The sequence below is a fragment of the Acipenser ruthenus genome, chromosome 15 (assembly GCF_902713425.1).
Source record: "Acipenser ruthenus chromosome 15, fAciRut3.2 maternal haplotype, whole genome shotgun sequence".
In the NCBI taxonomy this organism is placed as follows: Eukaryota; Metazoa; Chordata; class Actinopteri; order Acipenseriformes; family Acipenseridae; genus Acipenser; species Acipenser ruthenus.
In genome coordinates this window covers 13,410,135-13,428,878 of record NC_081203.1, presented here as the reverse complement: position 1 = coordinate 13,428,878, position 18,744 = coordinate 13,410,135, and the positions used below count along the sequence as shown (strand labels likewise).

The following is an 18,744-nucleotide window of genomic DNA, read 5'->3' as shown; positions in this document are numbered from 1 at the left end:
TTGGCCAAAGTGCCCTTTTGTTTTGTAAGTGTTTTGAGTTTGTTTAAATCTTTTATTTGTTTATTATTTAATAAAAAGAGCTGAACGTCGTACAGTTTCAGTTTTGCCCCGCCAGTACAGTACCTGTTTGTGTTTCTGTGTTTTTGGTCTGACGTCACCCACTGTAAACCATCCAGTTCACACACGCACAAAATATTAATATTAGATAGTTTCGTTATTGTATTTTTTCAAAAAAATATATAAATTTAATTACGGACTAATCTCGCCGCTCAGTGGAGAGGAACTCAGGTAATGACCCTGCTGAGGGTATCACTGACCAAACTCATTACTTCTGTTATAAACCAAACCCAGGTAATGACCCTGTCGAGGTTATCACTGACCAAACTCATTACTTCTGTTATAAACCAAACTCAGGTAATGACCCTGCCGAGGATATCACTGACCAAACTCATTACTTCTGTTATAAACCAAACTCAGGTAATGACCCTGCTGAGGGTATGTCACAAAGACGGCCGGAGTGGGTGGCGTCAGACCAGATCCAGGAAATAAAACGACAGAGACTTGGGGTTTTGGTGAAGCTGAGCGCGTGATCGCGCTCAGTATTTAATGATTAACAGACAGAACAGAAAATAAAAGGCTTGAAACAAAAACACAGGACACGGCACTCGTTGCCAAAACAAAAAAAGACAAACAAAACGAACTATACAGACAAAACACAGTGAGCAGATTTAACTACTTATTACTTTTTACAATTATTACCTCCGTCTTCTATCCCGTTCTCCACTCACCGAACACACAACCCAGAGTGAATGAAAATGTGGCTATATATACTGTTGTGCTGGGATTCAATTACTAATTAATTATTCACTTGAATCCCAGCACGTGAATTCATTACATGCAACCCCGTGCTCACATATTACATTTAACCAGCACGTGAAGTGATTTGTGCCCTCCTCGTGCCTAAATACAAATCTACATTTTTAAATACACGTGAAACACAGACCCGTTTATATCCTGTGTACCAATCTCTATACACCAACATTAACACACGCAACATACAACACTTAACACACAAATGCACACAGGGGCGGGGCACATTGCCACAGGGTATCACTGACCAAACTCAGGTAATGACCCTGCTGAGGATATCACTGACCAAACTCATTACTTCTGTTATAAACCAAACTCAGGTGATAACAAGGAGTAACAGAGTGTCAAAACAAATTCCCCCAAAACAGAAAAAAACTAATCAATAAATACAGGCTAACTTCAGTATAATGAACCCTTCTTATAACGAACACCCGTTTTTAACGATCCCAACAGCAAGAACCGATTTTTTCAATGCAAATTAGCCCTATTAGAATGATCACGTACAGGATCGACCCGGATACAACGATCTCAGTACTGACTGACACTGAACTTTCTTCAGTGTCAAGTGTGTTATTCTCTCAGTGAAAACAAAGACCATAGTTGACTAATTCAAAGATAACGCTAATTCAAAGATGACCTATTGTAGTACGAATCATGCATGACGAATGCAATCGCTGCCTGTCAGTCATCTTCACACAAACTGCAAACAGGCAATGGGCGTGAGGATCAATCTATGCTGGATAGTTTTTTCAAGAGAAAGGACATGTAATTACTATATTCAGCATGTAAGTGTACATTCTTTCCTTTATCATTTCTTTACATTAAACACTAGAACCGCTGCTGTTATACTCATACCTAAAACCGCTGCAGGCAGTCATTATGATGGTTACATTTTAAACATCAATATTAAAATGAAAGACAAACTGTCGGATACAACTCAAAAGTTTTATTCAAGCACATCATATCAAACATCTGCACAGCTGAAACACTGTATTTAAATGAACAATTAAACATAAAAGGGTTTATGCACACCCTGATGAAGGCTGCTTATTAAACATAAAAGGGTCTATGCACACCCTGATGAAGGCTGCTTATTAAACATAAAAGGGTTTATGCACACCCTGATGAAGGCTGCTTATTAAACATAAAAGGGTTTATGCACACCCTGATGAAGGCTGCTTATTAAACATAAAATGGTTTATGCACACCCTGATGAAGGCTGGTTTGAATTAAACATAAAAGGGTTTATGCACACCCTGATGAAGGCTGCTTATTAAACATAAAAGGGTTTATGCACACCCTGATGATGGCTGGTTTGCCGGTTCACACTGGTCATCTGTTTGTTTTTTAGAACATGCTGGTTCCGTCTTCTATTTTTAATATTTCGTTTCTGGACATGCCCCATTAATAAAGGTTTTTTAACTGTGAGTTTGAGTGCTTTGGTTTTTGGTGATTTGCCTCATGGATTAAATTGAATCTACAAGAAAACAATGGACTTACAGGTCATTTTTCACCGATATTTCTTACGAAGGATTTATTTTCTAACTTACCGCTATAAAGTTCTACTTCAAAAAATGAAAAACTATACTTAAACATTTCAAAAGAAACTTGTGTGTAAACAGGTATATGTATATATAAAACTGTAAAAATGAATGTATTTTTTAATTTAAAATGAAAATAACATGTTTCCTCAGTGTGTGTCACTCTGTGTAGCAGAGTCCAGGTTGAGCTGCAGCAGCCTGCTGCTTTGCAGTTTTCTGATTGAAATGTTTCTGCCAAAATGCTGTGGCTAGCTTCAAGATGAAATCTCTCCTACTGATATTTTCCCTGGTGCATTCATTGTACAAAACAAAGGAATTAATGGCTGGCAGGTCCAGTAGAGAAAACAACAGGCTTGTATATAAAAATAAAATAGAATATTGTAGGTTATATTCAGAATAAAAACATGTATTGTAAAAGGCGGTCAAAGTGACGGCTTTGGTGGTTCTAGGTAGAGGAGATTATAACTTTTTTATTTTTCAAACGCCATCAGGGTATTTAATACATGTATTTAGGAAAAGTCAAATAACAGACAACCACGTATCTTTCACACATGCAGAGTAATTTAAATTTTAAAAGTGAAAACCGTCAAAATGATTGCCGTGGTGGTTCTAGTGTTAACTCGATTATGTTCACCAAAACTGCAAAAATCTGTTCATGACTGAAGGATTTCACTCTTGGGAAGAGAGAGACCGCTAGCGGCAGAAACCGGCAACTCGACTTGCGACAGTGATTGCAAAAGGATAGGACAATCAATCACATGGTTCAATCGTGCTTTCCCGTGATTCAATGCGTGTATCACTACGGCGCCATTATTGGAGCCCACTCAGTTGTTGGCGCCCACTCAGAGGTGGAGGGCAAGCACAGGACAGACAGCCATAATTACTGCAGACAGAACAAACTCAGACGTGAGCAAAAGATGCAACATTTACAAGGTAAATGGGAAACACATGCTTTAACAGTGAAGCGTGATCATTTATCTGTGATCATTATCGGGACTGTACAAGCAAGTAAAAGCACAACAAAACACAGTACACAACAGAGGACAAGCGGGTACCTGTGAAGCCGAAGAGGCATGGCGAGCCCCCCAAACAGAACGTCCCAAACAAAAACGCACGTGACAAACCAGCACGTAAACAAACCAAGGCGAACCGCTCACAACCAAAGAAACCGTTTTTATTGGTATTTTTGTGCTTCACAACAGTGCTTGTGCACTCCGCAGTGATTTACATAAGAAAATCACATCAGTGCTGCAAATGTTACTTTCTTACCAGTTTAATAAGATGTTGTGTATGTTCCCTACCAGTCTACTGTTGCTTCTGATTAAACATCATTACCCAGTCTTACTAACAGCACAAATATGCCCCTTTTCAACCACTGGGTCTGCTTCTGAAAAGACTCCTTAACCTGAATTTCTGGTATGGTGGTTTGAAAAACGATCACTACAGGTATGCATCTGTGAGTCTTGTCCTCTATTGGACTGTAACTTTGTATTACAACTGCTACTCGTCCTGATTTGAAAGCCATTTGAAATCAGACTTGTTAATTTCCATCAACAGCATTTCCATTAGGATTGCAGACTGGCAGAACTCCATCTCTCCACACTGCTGGTGGATGTTACACAATGTCCAATGCAAAGGACACAAGAGACAGGCTTTAAATCTCAAACCAGTCAGCTGACAGAACACGAGGTATGTGAATACATTATAATGTCAGGGAAATGTTGTAATTTAATTCATTTATAAATCGCAATTATATGACTTTCATGTTCGGTTGCAGATTAGATTGTAGACTGCAGATGGAACTGGCTGCAGCCCCAGTTTGATATTGAAATCTGATGAGTTTTGCTTTCATGTTGCAGATCAAAACCTGCCATTTGTCACAGTTGCAGAGGGTGCAGAAATTAAAGTTAAATACCACCTCACAAAAATTAACTTTCAGAAAGCTGAAAACAACCATTGAGAGTTATAGAGAATACACGATAAGATATTGAGCAGGACATTCATTAAACATAAGGAAAATGTATATTATCAAAGGCATCCCTTTAACCCAGTAAGTGCCATTGTCCACATTTGGGGACTTTGTAATTTCTTGGAGCATTTTTAACTGGCATCTACCTGTTATTTAAATGTTCTCTTTAACTATATTGTTATGATAACGTACTCTAATTGTGTTAACTGCAGAAGCTAAGTCTGAATGTAATGTATGAAGTTACATGAAGTTACATCCCTTTACAGATTCCCAGTGTGGAATAAGCTTATCCTTGTTCCCTGCACACTGTACATATTGAAAAGTGGAATGTGATCTGTATTCCGGTCTCTGCTGCTGGGTGCTTTGTTAAATATGTCTGCACTATGAGTGCATTTCCAGGAGTGAGTGAAGCTCAATCCTGATTAAATGGCTGCTTGTCTGTTTTGTCGGGAGTAAAGTAGCTGATGATTGGTGTTAATCACTATGTACCTCAGTGTCGTTCTCACCTGTAGAGAGAAACGTTCACTACTTCACTATTGATTCTATTTAATTTGACGTTTGCTTCAGTGGTTTCTGACGATTTATTTATTTGCTTGAGTGTCTGTGTAGCTTGGCTTGTATTTCCCTTTAAAATGTATCAGTGAGTGAAGAGATTATGAACGCTGTTGTGATGTGTACGTCATGACACCTGAAACAAGAGCTTTCTGAACACAAAGCTGCAGGATGACAGCCGATCTTCTTCCCATTCAATCTCCTCTCAAGAGTGTTCTGTATTTCAGGAGAAGCAGCACTTTCAAGAAAAGAACAACCTTTAGCACTCAATTGGCATCAGCAATTGGAAGCAGACGGGCAAGGACAGGCACTGAATCAACAGCAACTGCTAAATTGTTTTGGCATCTCTGAACAACACGCGGCTATTACATATGCAGGGGGTGCAATTGCGTTAAAAAACACATTCAACGCATAATAATGCATAATAACACTGCTGAAATAGCAACCAGATGATTAAAGACTGGTAACTAAAAGATTTCAATCTGATGGATGAGAAACAGCAGAAAATGAGATCTGGCATTATAGGATACTTCTGTATGCACTGGGAGGACAGCAATCAATGGTTTTGAAGTATTGGTTCTGGGTATATTCATGATTATAAATACACTTCAATGAAAGGAAACATTAATGGAAGAATGATTGCAAAAAAAGTACAAAATATCAATGCCACCATTAACTCAACAAGGGTGGGGGGGTACAGTACACTTATAAACAAGTGACTGTAAATGTTACTAGATACAGGTAATGATAGCATGAGGTACAATGTCCTATATTCCGTCACAGAAGGGTGGCATTCATTAAAAAACCTTCTCAGCTGTTTTCAAAGAGTAAAAAACCCTGTTAAAAGAAGAGATCAAGTTTTGCAAATGGGCCTCGGTCTCATATATGGTGCCCAGGTGCCCATTCCATATAAAGAGTTACTGCAGGCAAGCATCACCTTAACTATACATTACAACCAGCAGGGATCAAGGAAAACAACCACCAAAACAGCATCTGTTAACTGAGTCCCAGCTGGATCGCCTGCCTTGGAATTCAAGTGATGCAGGGGGAGGGGCCATGGAACCTGTTCAGCTCGATCAACAAGAACAAGAACAAGAAAAGAAATGAAAAAAAACGTTTGCAAAAAGACTTTATTTTACTGGGCGACAGTCTGCTCTACTTAACAGGAAAGTGATGATGCTCAAACCAACAAAGAAAACGTTTCTGAAAAGCCGTAGATGTGTGATTTCACTTCAGTTATCCTAATATTTCATGTTTTTATTTGTAGTTTAGCTTTATTGTAACCCACTTCTGCAAATATGGAGCCACACGGGGAGTCCCCGAATAGCTCACCTGGTAAACGCACTGCCGTGTGGCCTGCAGGGTGAGTCATGCAACCAGGGATCGCAAGTTCCAATCCTGGTTGTGCGAGGCAGACGGTCTTCGCTGGGGACACCGGGGGGCGCTGCATTGGCTTTGGCACTCTCAGGGTTGGGGAAGTGGGATCCAGCTTAGACTGCTTCTCCACACTGCTCTGCCGCGACCCCTACAGGCCAGATGCAGAGTGAGTTTGGGGACAGAGATTTGCTTGACTGGTCTTTGTCCTCCAGAGGCCGGTAGCCTGCAGACATCCGCTCTCGAGTTCCTGAGTGTAAAAACACGGTGATTGGCCCGTGAGATTGGAGGACGCCCACTGAGCCTCGGGTCCCTGAGCTGTGTGGGGAATCGCCGCGGTGAAGGAGAAAAATAATAATAAATATTGGGCATTCCAAATTGGGAGAAAATTGGAGGTAAAAATAGTGGAGAGTCTAAATTTATATAAAAATAAATAAATGGAGCCACACAATGCAACATAAGCAACAGGACTGAATTTACAATCAAATCAATTTGTAGACCGTCAAAGCTAATTTGATTTGACTTGGCGAGTGGTAAATTGAGTGTAGATTCAAATCATCACTGATTAGCTAGTGTGTTGCACTGCAGAGGGCACTAATAGGTACTACGAATGATTACAGCCTGCTGTCTCCACAGTCTGAGGACACAGTGTACAGCCACTTTTCCAAGATTAAAATAGAAACATTTGTAGGAAATAGCCAACACTAGATGAGATTCAAATACATCAGGGCAACCAAAAACCATCCAGATTGAAAAAGGGCTCATATTAGTCTTTAAGTAGTAAAGTAAAAAAAAAACACACAATCATATGGCTTGTCCCTTATATACTGTACATATAATGATGAAGGGGCATTTTCAACACAGCCTAATATGGTTAGGTGGAAAATCCACACCATTGTGTCTAAATCTAATTAATTAGATTTAGACATTAATTAGATAAATGAATACAGGTAATACAATAAAATGACATGCAATAACAGGTCGGTACAATACTGATACAAACACAAGAACATTTCCAAAGCACAGTAGGGCAGGCCACTCCGTGTCTCAATGCTTATCCCATTCCTAGTATCTGATCTCAAGTCGGGTCTCAAAAGGTCCAAATAATTCAGGATCAACAACATGGAGAGGCAACTTATTCCATGCTCTCATCTGTCCTACAGTCAGTGTGTCTCCACTTCTTTTCCAACTGCGTTCTCTGGGCCTGGTTTCTGTGCTGTGCTTAGGGTTATATTTGCCCTCTTCTTTAAGAATTTAAAGCCAGTCCCCCTAATTCGTGTGTTTTAGGCTAAGCAGTTTCAGTTCACTCAACCTCTCATCATAGCTACTGGCATTAGCCTGGCTGTGCTTCGTTGGATTCACTCCAAGGCCACAATGACCTTTTGGTAAAGTAGAGTGTTCTAAGCGTGGTCTCAGCAGTGCACTTTACACCCTTATTATTACCTCTTGATTTGTACATAAATTACTTTACATACAATAACCTTACCAAAATCATTTAGAAAATATATTAAATGATTACTTTTCACAATTTTTACAAAGGAGGATACAGACAACATGCCCCACATGTTGACTTGTTCCTATCCAGTTTTAAATAACTTTAGCATAACAGAGGCAGAAGTGTTAAAGGGACTAGGAGCTCTTAAAATAAACAAATCCCCTGGGACGGATGTGATCCTCCCAGTAGTACTCAAAGAAATGAAAGAAGTTACTTACAAACCGCTAACTAAGATCATGCAACAGTCTCTTGAGACAAGGGTTGTACCGACACACTGGAGAATTGCAAACGTAATACCGATCCACAAAAAGAGAGACAAAACCGAACCAGGTAACTACAGACCAATAAGCCTAACTTCTATTATATGGAAACTTTTGGAAACTACAATAAGATCCAAAATTACCTATATGGTAACAGTATCCTGGGAGACAGTCATGGTTTTAGGAAAGGGAGATCGTGTCTAACTAACCTGCTTGATTATTTTAAGGATGCAACGTCGACAGTCCCGCAAAAAAGATTCATTCTCAAACTGAATGTAGTAGAGATTCAAGGAAATGCATGCACATGGATTAGGGAGTGGTTAACATGTAGACAACAGAAAGTACTGATTAGAGGAGAAACCTCAAAATGGAGCGAGGTAACCAGTGGTATACCACAGGGATCAGTATTAGGTCGTCTGCTATTCCTAATCTACATTAATGATTTAGATTCTGGTATTGTAAACAAACTTGTTAAATTTGCTGACGACACAAAAATAGTGGCAAACACAGTTGCAGCAGCAAAGGTCATTCAAAATGATCTAGACAGCATTCCGAACTGGACAGACCCATGGCAAATTACATTTAATAAAGAAAAGTGTAAGGTACTGCACACAGGCAATAAAAATGTCCATTATAAATACCATGAGGGAGATACTGAAATTGAAGAAGGAATCTATAAAAAAGATCTAGGAGTTTAAGTTGACTCAGCAATGTGCACAAAATGCTTGGATATACAGTGAAAAGTGTTGAATTTAAATCAAGGGAAGTAATGCTAAAACTTTTAGAATATTGTGTCCAGTTCTGGTCACCTCGCTACAAAAGCACATGGCCTCCGGGTACATACCATGACAGAAATATGGAGAACGTGCATCTGCTCGTCCACAATCTCCGAAGCCTCCCGGAGAGGGGGGGGCGTCACCTGGGACAGGTTCTCTGCACTGCTCATGGACACATGGAAGTAGAGGGTACCATTCTCCAGCCACTGCTGCTTCCAATGCACCAGGGAAATATCCACACCCGTCCCCGACATTTCTGTAACAAACATCACAGAGAACATCACTTTAAAGATGCATGCGCAGTTTGGCACAACAATATGGTGTGATTCAAGTACATAGTACATATGATTGAAGCCAACATATGAATCGTCTTTTCACTTCCATTAGTTACATAGGTCTCAGATGTGCAGTTTCGAAGGGTACATTTTCTATTTAAGAAATTATTTCTGGTAATGCAGCAGGTTAAAGAAAGTTTCCAGTTTCCACGCTTTACTCTCACTTGCACTCCCTAGGTCATTTCACCTGAGCAGTGTCTTCTGGGTCAGAGCAGGTTACTGACTGAAAGCATGTCAGCCAATATGGAAGCAGCTGGGGTGAGGATAATGTCACCCAACAAGGTGAAATGACCAAGGATGTGTAACACTATCTGAAATCAAAGAAAGATTCCTTTAACATCGTGTAGTACCAGATATCTTGTTAAAAATAATAACAATAATAACAACAACATGCGTTTCTTTCAAATCTTCACAACAGGTAAGATGTATAAAATGTATTTGTTCGCTACAAATCGTATAAATTACATTTGAAGTTCCGTTATAGCTCTTGTTATTCCACCCTTTGAACACAGTGTTTCCCCTGTGGTATGTTCTGGTTACTTCTTTTCGAAATAGGAGGTTAAATATCTGTTAAAGTAAGCAAAGCATTTAAAAATACATTTTGTAAAATGGTGTTTGATAAACAACTAATATTTTACTAAGTGTATATCATAGTGCAGTATACTGCACATATGATTTAAAACAAATTATATTCAGCTTTAAAATCATATTTCATTTCACTGACAGCAGCATGGCAGAATCAAAGCGCTGGCTTACAATGGTGCCAACCTCAATCACCCACATTCACATTCACAAGCAGGCTCCACACACTGTACTGTACACTAGTGAAAAGCACACTCATCGAGTTTCACTGGGGGAAATGTTTTAACATGTGTTTTAATAAACATGTGTTGGCGGATGAATTCACATGTAATAATGCACAGAGACACTAGGGCCCAGACAAACAGCCAACTTAGCCAGCATACATATTGAATACAATATTTAATTGTTGCTTTACATAAAATTAATTAGTCCATTGTCATATCCCCTTTAGTCGCCACATTATACTTTTTATCTATGCTATACTTGATAATGCATATAGATTTTTTAAATAGATTTTTTGCTATACTTGATAATGCATATGTTTTTTATCTATGCTATACTTGATAATACATATAGATTTTTTATCTATGCTATACTTGATAATGCATATAGATTTTTAAAATCTATGCTATACTTGGTAATGCATATAGATGTTTTTTTTCAAAATCTTGGCAGGGCAACTTCTTGTACTCCATAGAGTTCACATTAACAGTTTTAAAATGATCTAAAAATTAAAACAAATGTGACCTAAGGAGTGTATTATTATTTAATTTAAGACATGGATTTGAGTGTGTATACAATAGCAGCCCTTTAAGCAGCTGGCTTCATCTACCCTTCCTCTCCAAAACCCTCGAGCGGACTGTACACCGCCAGCTCTCTGCTTTCCTGTCCAACCACTCTCTGCTTGACCCTCTCCAATCTGGCTTCCGCTCTGCTCACTCTACTGAAACCGCCCTCCTGTCTGTCACCAACTCACTTAAATGTGCCCGAGCTGCCTCTCTCTCCTCTGTCCTAATTCTCCTCGACCTCTCTGCTGCCTTTGACACTGTTGATCACTCTATTCTACTATCATCTCTTGCTGACCTGGGGATCTCTGGCACTGCTCTGGCCTGGTTCTCCTCCTACCTCTCCAACCGCACTTACCAGGTAACCTGGCGTGGAGCAACCTCCACACCTCACCCTCTCTTAACTGGAGTCCCCCAAGGGTCAGTCTTGGGTCCTCTCCTGTTCTCTCTCTACACCCGCTCCCTGGGCCCCCTCATCGCATCCTATGGTTTCTCATACCATTTCTATGCTGATGATGCTCAGATTTTTCTCTCCTTCCCCACCTCTGACTCCACCATCTCCTCCCGTATCTCTACCTGTCTGTCTGCTATTTCCTCCTGGATGCACTCGCATCACCTCAAACTCAACCTCTCTAAATCTGACCTCCTTTTCTTTCCCTCCTCCTCCCCCTCCTCTGATCTCTCCATCTCTGTTCCTCTGGAATCTACCACACTCTCTCCCTCTTCCTCAGCTAAGAACCTTGGAGTCACCCTGGACCCCTGCCTCTCCTATTCCCAGCACATCTCCACTCTGGCACGCACTTGCCGATTCTTCCTGAGCAACATCCGAAGAATCCGACCCTTCCTCACCAACTATGCTACCCAGCTCCTGGTCCAGGCCCTGGTACTCTCCCGCCTAGACTACTGCAACTCCCTCCTGGCTGGCCTCCCTGCGTCCGCCACCCGTCCGCTCCAGCTCATCCAGAACTCTGCTGCCCGCCTGGTGTTCTCTCTGCCTCGCTTCGCCCACGCTACTCCACTACTCCGCTCGCTCCACTGGCTCCCGATCACCGCTCGCATCCAGTTCAAGACTCTTGTACTAGCCTACAGATGCCTTGACCAGTCTGCACCCAGCTACCTCCAGACCCTCATCTCTCCCTACACCCCCACTCGACCTCTCCGCTCCGCCTGCACTAGAAGACTAGCTCTACCACCGCTACGCTCCCCTGCCTCCAAAGCCCGCTCCTTCTCCACCCTTGCTCCGCAGTGGTGGAATGACCTTCCTACAGATGTCAGGACTGCCCAGTCCCTGACCACATTCCGGCGCCTCCTTAAGACTCACCTCTTCAAAGAGCACCTGTAGAACTCCTCTGTTTGTATCCTGGGACACTATCACCCTTCATGTAAATGTGCTTTATTTTGCTCTTATCAGCCCCTATTTTACTGCATTTTAATCCTGTACTTCAGAATACTGTAATCTGCCAAGTGTTTAACCTGTAGTACTTTGTATTTAATCACATCCTGATGTAACTATCACTATTTAATCATATCCTGATGTAACTATCACTATTACCTGCTGTATTATTGAATTGTGGTTAGTCAAACTTGTACTTTACTTGAACAAAAGTTATTGTATTTCTTGCTCTTATTGTATTACTTGTATTGTAACGCTTGAAATGTTTTTGCTTACGATTGTAAGTCGCCCTGGATAAGGGCGTCTGCTAAGAAATAAATAATAATAATAATAATAAACTGACATAAAGATAAAAACAATACCCCTGTAAAAATATTTTTTCTTAGCTATTTTAATACATTTAAATATAGTTGCTACTTGCAACAAATCAGTAAGTTCCAGAATACAAGGAAAGCGAAATACTTTCAAGCACGGATTATGGTAAAGAAAACGACTTTGAGTCAAAATAATCAAATAGGCCTACTCTCTCTGTTGCTGAATGGTGGAATGATCTAATGGTAGTAATAGGATTAGAAGAAATAGGATGTGCTAGCAGTGACAAACCAAATTCATTTACAAAACCCTGGCTGAAAGGAAGCCTTTTCATTAATTAAACCTTTTCAAAACACGGTCTGTTATCTAGCAAGACGTCAACTGCTGAGGGAGTGTATTTGTGCCGTTATGAAATGGAAATGGATTTCATTGTGTATATTTCATCTTGTTTCTGGAAGCCCTGTCACAGTCAGGGTTCCAAGATTCAACTGGCTGTATCTGGATCCTGCTGGGCTGAGATTATCTGTGAGGTTCAATAGAACACCTTTCAACATGAAGCCCTGGAAGCAATCCTGTGCATAAACCATAGTTCATTCGATGGATCTGTGACAGCTTTATGACAGCTAGATCTCAGCGTATAATTGCATGATGACACTATTAGGTCCTATATGTTCAATCTATATACAGTTGTGGTCAAAGGTTCACATACCCCAATGGAAACTAGATGTCTACAATTATTTATTTCAGCATTTTTTTTGCAAAACTCCAAAAATGCTAAAAAATGATTTATTGTCATAAAGCTGGAGAAGGATACAAGAAGATTTCCAAGAATTTGAGTATCCCAATTTCAACTATTGTTTCTATTATCAAGAAGTACAAGACTCATGGTGCTGTCACAATGCTCCCTCGGTCTGGAAGGAAGAAGGTTCTTTCAAGTAGAAGAATTGTGAGGAAGATTAATAACAATCTGAAATTGACTGCCAAAGATATTCAAAGTGAATTGGCTGCAAGTGGGACTGGGGTTTCCATTTCAACCATAGGTCGAGTATTGCATGATGAAGGTCTCAATGGTCGCAGGCCAAGGAAAAAGCCACTCTTCGGGAAAATGTCACAAGGACAATCGCGTAAAGTTTGCAAAATGGCATTTGAATGAGATCAGTTCTGCAATGGTATCTAGCCTCTAATACAGTTAGCACAGCAGCACTGGTATCTAGCCTCTAATACAGTAACTACAGCAGCAATGGTAGCTGATGTCCAGTTTGAATGACAAGATAGAGAAATCAAACAACTGGATGCAGACTGATCAATTCCAGCAACTTTATTACAGCACATCATAACATCAGCAGGCACTGTGCTCTCTTCTCTGTCAATGGCCGGGGGCTTTGAATAAACTTTATGAGCACACCGTGAACAAGTTCACAAACCAACAGCACGTTGGCTACTAGCTGTCTTTGAATGTACTTCCTATTTACTTGTGCTATTATTTGTATTAGGACCTAACAGTAACTTAAACACTGACGCTTCCACAAATACACAGAACTGGACTCCAATCCTGCTTACTTTTACTTGTACTCTTTTACATGTTTACCTTTTTAAGAAGCAGATAAAAACAAACACTTCACAAACCATTTTGGCCTTTGTGTACGAGGTTCCTAAACTGAAGAACAACAGCTGCATGTTTTTTTTTTTGTTTGTTTTTTTTAAGTTATTATTTAGGCTACTGGAAATCCCCACAACGCAACATCGTCCACCGCAGGTTAAAGCTACTGTACAGCACACAACCCTGTGATTAACAGCCTCAGAAAAATCTAGAAGCAATAGATTAGCAAGATGCTTCTCAGTTTGTTAGGTGCTCTCGCCTTCGGCTCACAGCATTCAACTGCACGAGGTGCATCTTAACACACGCTAAAGACCTCTTCTTTGGGGTCTAGTGCTTAAGTAAGGTAAGAGCCCAAGCTCTCGGATGTGCTGTAATAGCTATACTTTGTAAAGCATATTCTTTTAGATATGTATCTAAATGCCAAGTCAAAGTTATTTTCTAAAGCTCAGGGATACCTATGTTATTCTTAAAAGCCTTAGAAGTGTTTAAGCAATGTATTAGAATGCTTGTTCCTTGACAGGCAGTTTATCACCGTGTTAAACAGTGCTTGGCAAAACGCTGTTGAATACTGCATCAGAGATTTGTGTTTTTCCCAAATTGTTTTGATTGAATTTGATAAGTGGATACTGTGAGCCACTGGAGGGGGGATCATCAAATAAAAATGATTTCATTATTATTATTATTATTATTATCATTATTATTATTATTATTATTATTATTTTCTTTTTTTTCAAAGAGCCAGTTGCCCAGCATTTCGATATGTTGTACATATCTTTCTCAAGGGGGCATGCGTTTGAATCAAAACATTGGAGGTATTTATAGGTTTTTCTTACATGATGTAATGGTGTTCTGTATATTGTGACATAATTTTTACTAATATCTTTAAATCTGTATTAATTCAAATTAACATATAAACTTATATTTATATTATCATTCAGTGCTGGCTCTGTGGATCAGCCTTGATTTGGCCTCCCCAATGCATCAACATGTTTTGTCTATTTATTTATTTAAATGTTATATATTTATTGGAGTTAATCAGTTCATTCTTTTCTGTAGATCATCTCTTTTTAGTTGATCCACTTTTCTTAACTCCGTCTGTATAATTCTTTCTTTGTATCCTCTTTTTTTAAGAGTTGTTTTTAATACATTTCTTTGTTTTACATATTCACTTTCTTTTGAGCATATTCTTCATATTCTTATTCCTAGACCCTTTGGGATTGCCCTTTTAGTGTGTATCGGATGTGCAGAGGACATGTGTAAATGTCATGTGCATGTCAGTAGGCTTACAGAAGAGGTCAGTCTCACTTGAACCTTCTTCAAGTTTTACTATGGTATCTAAAAATTATATTTCTTTTCTTGTCCTTCGATGGTCCACCTTAATATTATTGTGCATTTCATTTGCCATTTTATGAAACTGGAAAAGCGATTCTTGTTAAGATTTACTTTGTATATCATTTTTGTTTTAGTCAGCAAGGTGATTTTTTAAAAGAAATTGCTTATATTCACAGATACAACAGACACTGAACAAGTAGCCAGGAAACAAAAGGCTTCACATCCTGTTGTCATTCTCCTGTGTCACCAAGCTGTCTCTCCCTCTCCCCCAATATAACAACATTATAAAACACTTAGTGATTTATAACCCTCCAAATCACAGACGTATGTTTCATTCCCTCCACTGTTTATACCACTGCAGACATACATTCAAACTGATGCACGCTGCAGTGTTCAATGGCAGGGCCGTGGGTATTGTTTGTTATTTATTAGAACAAACATGAGCAAGAAGACACTGATTAGTGCAAATGTCCCTCAAATCCAGGGCAGGCTTGAGGCATGGAGACAGAACTGCTCCCCCACCCCTAACAGAAAGGGTGTTCCCCCAAATCCAGGGTATGCTTGAGGCATGGAGACTGAACTGCTCCCTCACCCCTCAGAAAGGGTATTCCCCCAAGTCCAGGTAGACTAAACTGCTCCCTTCACTCCCTCAGAGAAAGGGTAATGCCTCCAGCCCAGTGCAGGTCTAAGTCACACTTGTGAAGCATAACATTGCCACTATATGCTATCCCTGCTCTGTGGATAAACGGGGAGGAAAAGCCAAAAACTAAAAGCTAACAACAAGTGCCACAGGGTGCAACCTAGCCCTCTCCTCCCCACTGAAGTACACTTCCACGTTAAAACAATAACACTTCTGACCAATAATCTTCTGACCAAAGAGTCTGTTCTTTACAGTCAGTACTATGCAGCTCATATTTATGTAAAATGATTAATATGAATCAGTGATTAGCTGTGTATTTGCAAGACTATCTACTATCGATGGTTCTTCCGGTGTGTGTCTCCTAGCTGACCTGTCATCAGCTGCTCCACTGCTACAGTCACAGAGCGATACTTACAGTAAGGGCTCTATTGCTGGGCCTTTCCAGACCAAGCAACACTATTGGCAGAGGTACAGAAACTGTATTAATGCAAGGCAAAGTTAAAATGCCCTTCACTGTTTCGACAATTAATACAAGAAGATTTCCAAGAATTTGAGTATCCCAATTTCAACTATTGTTTCTATTATCAAGAAGTACAAGACTCATGGTGCTGTCACAATGCTCCCTCGGTCTGGAAGGAAGAAGGTTCTTTCAAGTAGAAGAATTGTGAGGAAGATTAATAACAATCTGAAATTGACTGCCAAAGATATTCAAAGTGAATTGGCTGCAAGTGGGACTGGGGTTTCCATTTCAACCATAGGTCGAGTATTGCATGATGAAGGTCTCAATGGTCGCAGGCCAAGGAAAAAGCCACTCTTCGGGAAAATGTCACAAGGACAATCGCGTAAAGTTTGCAAAATGGCATTTGAATGAGATCAGTTCTGCAATGGTATCTAGCCTCTAATACAGTTAGCACAGCAGCACTGGTATCTAGCCTCTAATACAGTAACTACAGCAGCAATGGTAGCTGATGTCCAGTTTGAATGACAAGATAGAGAAATCAAACAACTGGATGCAGACTGATCAATTCCAGCAACTTTATTACAGCACATCATAACATCAGCAGGCACTGTGCTCTCTTCTCTGTCAATGGCCGGGGGCTTTGAATAAACTTTATGAGCACACCGTGAACAAGTTCACAAACCAACAGCACGTTGGCTACTAGCTGTCTTTGAATGTACTTCCTATTTACTTGTGCTATTATTTGTATTAGGACCTAACAGTAACTTAAACACTGACGCTTCCACAAATACACAGAACTGGACTCCAATCCTGCTTACTTTTACTTGTACTCTTTTACATGTTTACCTTTTTAAGAAGCAGATAAAAACAAACACTTCACAAACCATTTTGGCCTTTGTGTACGAGGTTCCTAAACTGAAGAACAACAGCTGCATGTTTTTTTTTTTGTTTGTTTTTTTTAAGTTATTATTTAGGCTACTGGAAATCCCCACAACGCAACATCGTCCACCGCAGGTTAAAGCTACTGTACAGCACACAACCCTGTGATTAACAGCCTCAGAAAAATCTAGAAGCAATAGATTAGCAAGATGCTTCTCAGTTTGTTAGGTGTTCCCCCAAATCCAGGGTATGCTTGAGGCATGGAGACTGAACTGCTCCCTCACCCCTCAATAATAACTTAAAAGAATCAGTGATTAGCTGTGTATTTGCAAGACTATCTACTATCGATGGTTCTTCCGGTGTGTGTCTCCTAGCTGACCTGTCATCAGCTGCTCCACTGCTACAGTCACAGAGCGATACTTACAGTAAGGGCTCTATTGCTGGGCCTTTCCAGACCAAGCAACACTATTGGCAGAGGTACAGAAACTGTATTAATGCAAGGCAAAGTTAAAATGCCCTTCACTGTTTCGACAATTAATAATTGATTTCAAAACCACAACATTTTATTTGGAATGTAATCAATGGCTGATAGGATATAACCCCATAAAGAGTCTTTTTAACAGAAGACGTATTTGGTCTATAACAGTTTTTTTTTATTTTTTATGTGGTACATGAGCCTTTTTTATTTATTTATTTTTACCACTGATGTGAATAATTTTAATGAAACCCCAGAGGAATTCTGCAACTTGGGAAACTTGGTAACACTGTTGACTTACCAACAAAAACAGCAGCTTTTTATTCCTGCCTTAAAGCAAAAGTGCACAAGTTGTTAAAATTAAACCTACAGAACAAGCCGCCTATGATGACAATCATCAGCTGCAGGCATGAAGCTAGTTTTGCTTTAGGTGTTTCATATGTGGAGTAGTAGTTAGGGCTCTGGACTCAGTGTTGAGTAGTGGTCAGGGCTCTGGACTCTTGACCGGAGGGTCGTGGGTTCAATCCCAGGTGGGGGACACTACTGCTGTACCCTTGAGCAAGGTACTTTACCAAGATTGCTCCAGTAAAAACCCAACTGTATAAATGGGTAATTGTGTGTAAAAATAATGTGTAAAAAATAATGTAATTGTATGTAAAAATAATGTGATATCTTGTAACAATTGTAAGTCGGCCTGGATAAGGGTGTCTGCTAAGAAATAAATAATAATAATATTGATAAAGCACATGTCTGTGAACCTGCCGATGCACTTGTAAACACATGTTGATGTATATAATAAACACCCCATTAGAAGCATTTCTGTCAGAAGAAAAAAAACACTTTAATGTAATAAAACTAGAAAAAAAACCCCATAGTGCCCCAGAGTTCTGGAATTGAATGAATAAGGTTTTGCAACTTCAATGGATGACTTACCAGACACACAACCCAGTGCTGGAGAGGCAGGTCATGTATTTCTATGGTAATAGCAAATAGACATTGTGCTAGCACAAGGGTGATATATTCTAGTGCTGTTCCATATATACAGTATATATATATATTTCCGAACATTTTAATTGAAAGCCAGTTAAACTTTTAAATCAGACAATTAGGTTGT

At 39.8% G+C, this 18,744-nt stretch overlaps 1 protein-coding gene across 2 annotated transcripts in view; it reads right to left on the bottom strand.

Moving 5' to 3' along the window:
• Positions 1-18,744, bottom strand: part of LOC117422289 (astrotactin-2-like) — a 643,010-nt gene that overhangs the window by 529,748 nt on the left and 94,518 nt on the right. For both annotated transcript variants that reach the window (XR_009307362.1, XM_058987183.1), the window contains exon 2: positions 8,906-9,093. Coding sequence is in view for 1 of the 2 variants with exons in the window: in XM_058987183.1 (XP_058843166.1) it covers positions 8,906-9,093 (188 nt within the window). In the remaining variant the exon portion in view is untranslated. The remainder of the gene's footprint in view (positions 1-8,905; positions 9,094-18,744) is intronic.